The following is an 8,972-nucleotide window of genomic DNA, read 5'->3' as shown; positions in this document are numbered from 1 at the left end:
GGCGACGGTTATGTTCTAAAGCACAAATAAATAACCATCAGACACTCAACAGATGATTTACTGTGGAGACAGACGCTCTGCATTTCATTCATTGCATCCAACGGGCAGCAGTATATATTGTTGCAACTTTTATTTTTTTCCAACGTGTATTTTATATTTTAGATGAAACACTGAACCGCAAGCTGCAGTGTGTTTACCGCTGTGACCACCAGCAGCCCTCCTACCATGTAGCAGGTATTTAGACCTACAGTGGAAACGCAGACAACAGTGGGCTGAAGGAACATTTTAGTTCCTTGAAAAGTAGTTCCAGGTACTAAAAGTCATGGGAACTTTTGGTGGAAACCCATCTAAATATCTCAAAACTAAGATGTTAATACAGTTGCCACTGTATGCACAGAGAGTTAAAGAGGTTAAACACATTGATATTTGAATAACAAATCACTTTACAAATACAGTAACTTGGTAAAAGGAGTGAGGCCAGTTTGGCCAAAGGAAGGGCTAAAATTGTGTAGCTTGAGTCCACTTTTATACAGCACTCTCCCTACATGTAAAATGGCAACTGAGGAAGTTTTGTTGCTAAATACTGCAGAGCTTGTTTTTGTAGTCAAGTAGCCTAATTTAGCGGTTCAGATGGTTTTGTAATCTCTGACATACAGTGTCCTACAATTTCCTGAACGCTTATAAAGTTAGTTGAAGTCAGATACTGCATGACATCACTTTCTATTCAAGCAAAAAACTAATTTGGAAAAAATGAATGCAGTAGGGTATAAGCACTAGTGAAGAATAGATGAGAGACTTGTGCCCAGTATTCTTGGGAGGGCTCTCAGGAAACTGAGCGATAAAGATCACCGGGAAGTTGAGGAATGTTTGCTTACAGCTCTGCTCTCAAATCTGTTTCATTTCTGAGCACGAAACTTCCTGTCGACCTGAAGCTCCAAACTTTTGGTTTTGGTTCCACCTACCTATAGGCCTTCAGATATTATGTGCACAGATCGTATGTCTGTATGTGTGGTTACTAGTTCAGTAGTGGTCCTAAACTTACACAATTACCCAGAGTGGCATGTGAGGAAGGGTGGTGCTAAACTGCTCCGGTGTTCTCTCCAAGCCCGTCATCCAAACATTTCCTTAGATCAATTACTTCTTTAAAAGGGCCGGATTTGAAAAACCCGTGACGTGCCAAGGGGTCAGACAATTACATTTCCTATGTCTGATCTGCAAAGCTAGGAATTTAACTGTGAAAACAATACACCTTTATAATCTTATTAAGTTGTTGTTTTGATAAACACAATGTTGCGTTAAGATCCTTTTAATTATTGTTGATCTTCTAATAATCAAACAATATATAAACCCTCATAAACTCAGAATGTTTGTTAGCAGGTTATTTAAACATAAACAAAATATTGCTTTTAACAGTCCGTAACAGCGTCAGTAGCGTGAGTGGTAACGTTGATGAATAGGAATAAACACTCCTATTGGAAGAAATTATTATTATTATTTTTTTAAATACATTTTTCAGATTTATAAATGATCAAAGGCCCCCAGGTCACTAATTGAATAGGCCTTAGATTTATAATACAGAGGTTTACCCAAATACATGATTTGACACGGCATGGCCAAAAGTGCCAATGGAAAAACACCAATACATTAAAACCTTTGGTTTCAAGAGTCTGTAACCCAAATTAAAAAAAAACTTTTTTTGTTGTTGATTTTCTAGATTTAGATTTGGAGGTGAACAGAGTTTTGCTTGTGGAACCCGAACCATTGAACACAATTTAAACAATTTAGATTTCTTTATTTGACCTTACAGGAATAGTTCAGGTGTTTTGAAGTGAGGTTGTATGAGGTACTTATCCATAGTCAGTGTATTACCTACAGTAGATGACAGTTGGCGTTACGGTCACAATGACACAAACAAACTAACTGATCAAGGCAGCGGTAGACCAGCAACTTGTGTTTTTATGAGGTAAAATTACTGTATTTTTCCATGGAGTCTGATGCCTTTGAAAAGAGCATAGATAACGGCTTCAGTTCCCCGTTGGAAAGGGCTGTCTGACAGCAAGGTAAAGCGGTGAATATATTCTAAATATAGCATACACTTAAACTGATATTTTTTTAGATAGTGGCTAAAATGTTTTGCTGCCGTCCCCGTCCACAGCAGAACATTGCTTTGCTCCCCTGCTGGCTGGTACTCCTGTCTGTTTCTCCAAACCGGGGGCCGACCATCATCTACTGTAGGTAACACACTGACTATGGTTAAGTACCTCATATAACCCCACTTCAAAAAATCCGAACTATCCCTTTAAATATTGAATTGAAGTATTAGTTGTAGATATAGATTTGTATTTTGTGGATTCTTTCTCTAATGTGAATGAAGATGTATCATATCCTATGTTTTCCTGGTTTATGCAGCAGTCAGTAGAGTAAAGATAATATAACACTCAAGTTCCTTTGAAATGAATCTAGTGTAGGAAAGGGTGATGTATAAACCTGGGCGGCCTCTGAAGACCTGTAACTACAATACCACTGATAGGCTACAATACTTTCATTTGGAGAGGATGTGTGGTGTGTGAAAAACAGGCTGCGCTGCCAACATTGTTCGACTACAAAAGAAAACAAAAAAACAGAGTGGACACATTCACTTACTGACCACCTTTGGGTTTTATGTTCGACGATTTTTATTATTTCTCTTACAAGAAAATAACTGGGGATAATGTTTTTCCGTTTCATTCTTTTGGTTGTTTCTTTGATGAGTTTCCTGTGCAGCTTCCTCGTGTCCAGTTGTGGTAAGTGAAGAGTTTTCCATCTGTAGTTTGCCTCAGAAAGGACTTTATTGTCATCAGACTGTGTAAATTAGATTATGACTTCTTATGATGATCTGTACTGGTTGTTCCAAAATATATACTTTTTCTGTTGAATTCTCAGAAGCACCTTTACAACTCAAGACATACTTTATTATGAAAGGATTTACTAGTTTCTTATGTTTTTACATTTTCTGTCTAGTGCTTTATTATGAAATCATATTTGTTCTTTTTGTGGCACTCATCCTACTGTATTTTAGTATTATTGATCAGGAACAAGCAAATATCTTGGATAAATAAAAACATATACAACATAATTACATGATGTGATATTGGAATGTATGAAAGCTTTTTTTTGTATGGAATGACAGATTTAAGTGCTTTAAAAGTATCTGATTGCTGACTTAACATTGAGCTGTTTAAATCAATATTGTCTAATGTGTTACAGATGAAAACTGTGCAGATAAACCCGTATTCACTCCATCCAGACTGGTAGTGAAGTTTGGTGACCCAGCCTCTGCCAGCTGCTCTGTGTGTCAGCATGCTTGCCTCGGCAACAAATTTGAAGTGGAAAGCCCTGTGGGAGACTCGACAAAAAATGGAACCACGGTTTCATGGAGGGTTGACAGACTGACTGAATGGCGCATATCTCCCATTTGCTATTATAATGATAATACTACTAATGACAACTGTTGTACCTACCTGCCTGTTACTGTCTACCGTAAGTAAACAAAATACTGTTGCTAGTGATGGTTTAAACATTTATAATCTAAATGAGTAATAAAACATCTTGGGTAGAAGTTTAGATTGTGTATTTGTCTCTCTGTTTGTCTCCACAGAGCCTCCTGATAATGTGTCCATCAGCTTTGTTGATCTCACTGGGCCGATGTTTGAGGGTCACCAGTACACTCTGCAGTGTACAGTACAGCATGTGGCTCCTGTTCAAAACCTCACAGTGACCTTCTACAGAGGACAGACAGCACTGGGTCAACGACTGTCCAACAATCCAGTGAATAAACCAGTGACTGAGATCTTCACTCTGAACATCACCACGAGTAAAGAAGATGATGGAGCCCAGTTCTGGTGTGATGCAAAGCTAGAACTGGGACCAGAAGAACCACAGCTCCCTCCAGTGGTGATGTCACAAAACATCACCGCCATCGTCCTCTGTGAGTCCGACAAGAAAATTAACACACCTAAAATTTGTGTTGAGCAAAGTACTAAAACCCTGCTGTTATGCAAAAAACAAACCCGTTAACACATAAGTTAAAAAAAAGTTGATATTTGGTCATATATGTGTATATATACGTGTGTGTGTGTGTGTGTGTGTGTGTGTGTGTATATACGTGTATATGTATGTATATTTATATATATATATATATATATATGTATGTATATGTATATATGTATGTATATGTGTATATATATATATGCATATGTATATATATTTATAAATGTATGTATATGTATGTATATATAAATATGCATGTATATATATCTATGTATATGTATGTATATATATGTATATATGTATGTATATATGTATATATGTATGTATATGTATGTATATATAAGTATATGTATGTATATATATGTATATGTATATATGTATATATATGTATATATACTGTATGTGTATATATAAAAGTATGTATATGTATATATATGTATATATATATATATATATGTATGTGTGTATATATGTATATATATATGTATGTATATATATATACAGTATATGTATATATACATATATACATATGTATGTGTACATGTGTATGTATATACTGTATATGTGTATATGTATGTGTGTGTATACATATATATGTATATGTACAGTATACAGTACATGTATATGTACAGTATACAGTATGTGTACATTTGTGTGTGTGTGTGTGTGTGTGTGTGTGTGTGCGTGAGTATGTGCGTGAGTGTGTTCTTGTTTGCTTTTTGCATTAATAGCATGTGTTGTATTTCTCTCCATCTCTTCCTCCTCAATCAACACACAGATAAGCCTCAGCTGGCGTCATCACATCCAGATCCAATCACCGTCACAGAAGGAAAGCCTCTACAGCTGAGCTGCTCGGCTGAGGGAAACCCCACTCCCTCGTACACCTGGATGCTCCCATCAGCTCACCTTTCACCCCTCGATGGCAGCGTTCTCACCATCAACTCTGTAACTTCTTCAGATGAAGGACAGTATATCTGTTCTGTCAGCAACAGCGTGGGGACTGTCACTGTGAAGTTCAACGTGGTTGTCCAACGTGAGTTCAAACTTAAACTGTTCCTTCTTTCTTTACATAAATCTCTGATTCGACTCTCTTTGCAGTCAACTACATGCTCATTTAAAACGCCCTGACAGCAGGAGTTGCCTTGGTTACTATTGTCATCATCTGCAAATGTGGATATTCTTAATAATTCATTTGTTAGACTTAAAAAGCAAACTTATGGTAGTTGTTTAAATTGCTAAATGCTTAATTCATGTAAGCATGGAGCAGCTCCTGTGTGGAGCCCCAAAGCTGACAAAAGCCTGGAAGAAATTATTACATGACTAATAATACACCAATAAATAATACTGTTACTTGAGTTTAAACAGAAATAAACCTTCCTTTTAACCTCCTATGATTTAGTAAAATAAAATAAAACAGAATTCATTTTATTCTGCTATTTGTCTTTTGCAGTTTCGTTTTATTTTTATTTTTGTTTTGTTTTGTCTTACCACACATTTAATCTTTCATGTATTTCCAATTTTCCCCAAACAACCCTTCCCCTTTTCTTCACCACATTTCTAATTTTCCTCATTTTTATATGATGAAGATCTGTGTGTGTAGAGCGCAAGGAATGAGGAAAATTTTAAATGTGGTGAGGAAATCGGGAAGTGTTGAATAGATAAATTATTAACCATGTGCAAAAATGTAATCTTAAATTAAGTTTTAATTAATTTTATCAATTGACTTGAGGTCAAGGAATTAAATAAAAACATTTTCTCATTTTAACCAACTGAAAAAAAGTTTTAAAATGTATGTTTATTTTTACAGTCCGTTCTAATTATCTAGAAGGCTTCGTAAGGGATAATGTACAGTCATTGTTGTGAAAGAAACCCCGACCCCGACCCCTGAAGGGGATTCTTTCACAACAATGACCCGCTAGCTGTACATTATCCCGATTATTACACGGCTACTTACTGAAGTCCGACATCAGAACTGCGCCCATAGCAACGGTCTGTTATACATAGCAACAGTCTGTTATACATAGCAACGGTCTGCTATAAAGAAATTACAGACCGCAGAACACTGTGATTGACCAATCAGAATCAAGTATTCAACACAGCCATGTAATAACATTTGATGACCCTTTTACTGCCTTTTGACAGTTTTGGTATTATGTCACCAGCAACATGAATCTAAATATGATAATGTGGTAGGTGATACAATACACTGCAGTCAAAAGTTCCAAAAGACTTACAAAAGAAGAAACGTGGTTGATGTCAGTCCTTCTTTTAAAGATGCTGATCGACTGAATGTCTATTTGTCCTTAGGTTTAACCTCAACCACACTGCCACCAACAACAACACCCACCACAACAACCACCTCAACCACACCCACCACAACCACTAAATCCACCACAACAACTACAACAACTACAACAGCCACAATGACAACAACCGTACCGGACAGTAGTACCAGCATACAGCTTCACGGGTTCATAATGTGTTTAATGCTTTTATTCTCTGCTCTGGTTTGAGTTCATTCCCAGAGAACATAAGAGGAGGTTTGTTTCTAAAACATTAGCATGTAATATTTTTGACACTAATATATTTGGAGAATAAAAATTATTTTATTCATGTCCTATATCGCTCACATCTGATGTCAATACAATCAGTTCTCTAAACATATTGAAAACATGAATCACTTGTAACAATGTATCACTGGTATTTAACCACTAGAGGGCATTGGCTTGTAAGTGAGCAGTGTTTCAATTATGTTTTTTTTGCTTTTCTGCAAATGCATACACAGATAATGCTGTAATAATTGATAAGTTGGAGTGGATATATTTTATCTCGAGCAACGCAGCTTGCATGGCTAAAAACGTTGTTTAAAAGTGTCAATAAATGTAATACTGATGTTTTACCACTAAATGATGAGCAGTTTTTAAAATGATCTTTCCTGCCTCTCTGTAAGAACCAGAGCTGTAACTAGGACACTGAGGTCAAATTAAAACAATGTCCATAATCACACCTAAAGTTGAGTTTTCTGATTTCTTTATTAAGGAATGAACAAGGTGTGTGTTATATTGTGAAAAGTTATTGATACCTTTAAATAACTTAATAACTAAACACTGAGAAATATATTTGAATATTATATGTGAATTCAGGGGGAAATGCTATATGGGCAGATTGTAACTAGCACAAACCTCAACCCTCTTGTCTAGTACTCTGGAACTGTTATTAGTCACTTTAGTGATAAATGAGGTAATAATGATTCAAGGATTCAACGGTTTTAATTCTTACGCAAGCAATACATGGAGTGAAATGCAGTGAGGAATACTTTTTAAAGGCTCTGCTATTGTGTGGAAATTAAGATTTAAGAAGAAGAACATGTCATACTTATAGGCAAACTATACAATAACATTTTGTAATCTTAAATGACTGGTGGGTAACAATTAGGAGGATCTATTGGTAGAAATTGAATATTAATAAGTATGTTTTCTTTAGTGTATAATCACTTGATAATAAGAATCCATGTGTTTTCGTTACCTTAGAATGAGACTTTTATATCTACAAAGTCTGCCATGTTGCACCACCATGTTTCAACAGTAGCCCAGAACAGACAAACCAAACACTGTTAACTTTTCCTACTTACTTACTGCTTTTCCTTTTTTGGGCGGGAGTCGATAACGTTACTCGCTCCCGTTGTCGCCGCCGCCGCCGCCGCCGCCGCCGCCGCCGCCGCCGCCGCCGCCGCCGCCGCTCTCTCTCTCGCTTCACCACTTACTTCCCTCATTCACGTACTCTAAGCACTCTACTCTTAAAACAACTTGCTCCAGAGAGGGTTATTTGCGTTTTTGCATTGGCCACCATAGCAATCCCACACCAAGCCCCAGGAAGAGCGCCGGGCTTTGAAGCAAATGTTTGTAGTGGCCAAACGGTGGTACTACAACTTCTGTGTCCGTCAGGTGATGCCATTGAGCCCAAAAATGTCTTTTCCCATAGACTCATATTGGGAAAGAGACGCCTGTAAATCAGCGGATATTTCTTTTTTTTTTTGGTAAATCAACTTCCCAGTACGAACACTCTAATAGCCGTTATTTAAATCATTAGGTCCTAAAAGTTGTAAAATGCACTAATAGCTGAATCCAGAGCTATTTCTCCTCCTCCTGAATGACCACCAGTCCGAGGGCTGGGAGGCGGAGTTAAAGGAAACGCTACTGCGCCTGCTCTATGGGCCCAATAGATGCAGAAGATCGCCGGAAGATCCGGGTACATTATCACTCGGCAATTGAGCCATTTTGGCTTCATTCCCCAGTTAACCCACACAGTATTATACCAGCCCATCTCCACCTGCTCCTTGACGGATTGTCAATGTTTCTTATGCCTTTGCTTTCCAGCCATCTGAACTCCTATACCTGATCTGTTCCTTTTGCTTTTCGTTTGTTTGTAGTACTGCCATCCTGTTGCCAACCTGTAAGCGTTTCCCTTTATCCTACCTGCTTACCTGGTGTTTTATTTGTATTTGAGTCCTCCTCCCTTTGTTGCAGGAATTCACCGGTCGTGACATGTAAGGGAAATTTTATGCTGTAGCTCGCCACCCAGATCAACAGGCACACACAACCAGTAGATAGAAAAGAAAGGAACAATACTGTTAATCACTCAACTAAAAACATTCAAAGGCTAGACCCTTTAAAAACTAGATGTAGAATTAGTAATAAATGCATTAATAAATACATAAATATTTATCAAATCAAATTAACAATATAGCAACCAGTTAGACCTGAGTAGGTCATTGTAAGCAGTAATTAATGAATTCTTTCTTTATAAATGTCATGTGAAGATGTACATTGCCATGCAAAATACTGTACGGGAGGGAAATTTTCAGTTGTTCTCAAGAAAACAAGAAACATCAGTTCCTTGTGAAGTTGGTGAAACATCTTTCCCTTTAAAGTTAATCATTCTCT

The 8,972-nt window shown here is 37.1% G+C and overlaps 1 protein-coding gene across 5 annotated transcripts in view; it reads left to right on the top strand.

Annotated features, from left to right (window-relative positions):
• Positions 1–2,564: 2,564 nt before the first annotated feature.
• LOC119485453 (vascular cell adhesion protein 1-like) overlaps positions 2,565–8,972 on the top strand; it is a 57,783-nt gene continuing 51,375 nt past the window's right edge. For 3 of the 5 annotated variants that reach the window (XR_005206271.1, XM_037765082.1, XM_037765080.1), the window contains exons 1-4: positions 2,565–2,783; positions 3,247–3,519; positions 3,638–3,967; positions 4,808–5,062. Coding sequence is in view for 4 of the 5 variants with exons in the window: in XM_037765082.1 (XP_037621010.1) it covers positions 2,711–2,783; positions 3,247–3,519; positions 3,638–3,967; positions 4,808–5,062 (931 nt within the window). In the remaining variant the exon portion in view is untranslated. The remainder of the gene's footprint in view (positions 2,784–3,246; positions 3,520–3,637; positions 3,968–4,807; positions 5,063–8,972) is intronic. The other 2 variants (XM_037765081.1, XM_037765083.1) reach the window with 1 other exon arrangement.

This window comes from Sebastes umbrosus, chromosome 3, assembly GCF_015220745.1.
Source record: "Sebastes umbrosus isolate fSebUmb1 chromosome 3, fSebUmb1.pri, whole genome shotgun sequence".
Classification (NCBI taxonomy): Eukaryota; Metazoa; Chordata; class Actinopteri; order Perciformes; family Sebastidae; genus Sebastes; species Sebastes umbrosus.
Note: the sequence above shows the minus strand (reverse complement) of the source record. Positions and strands in the feature narration are given on the sequence as shown.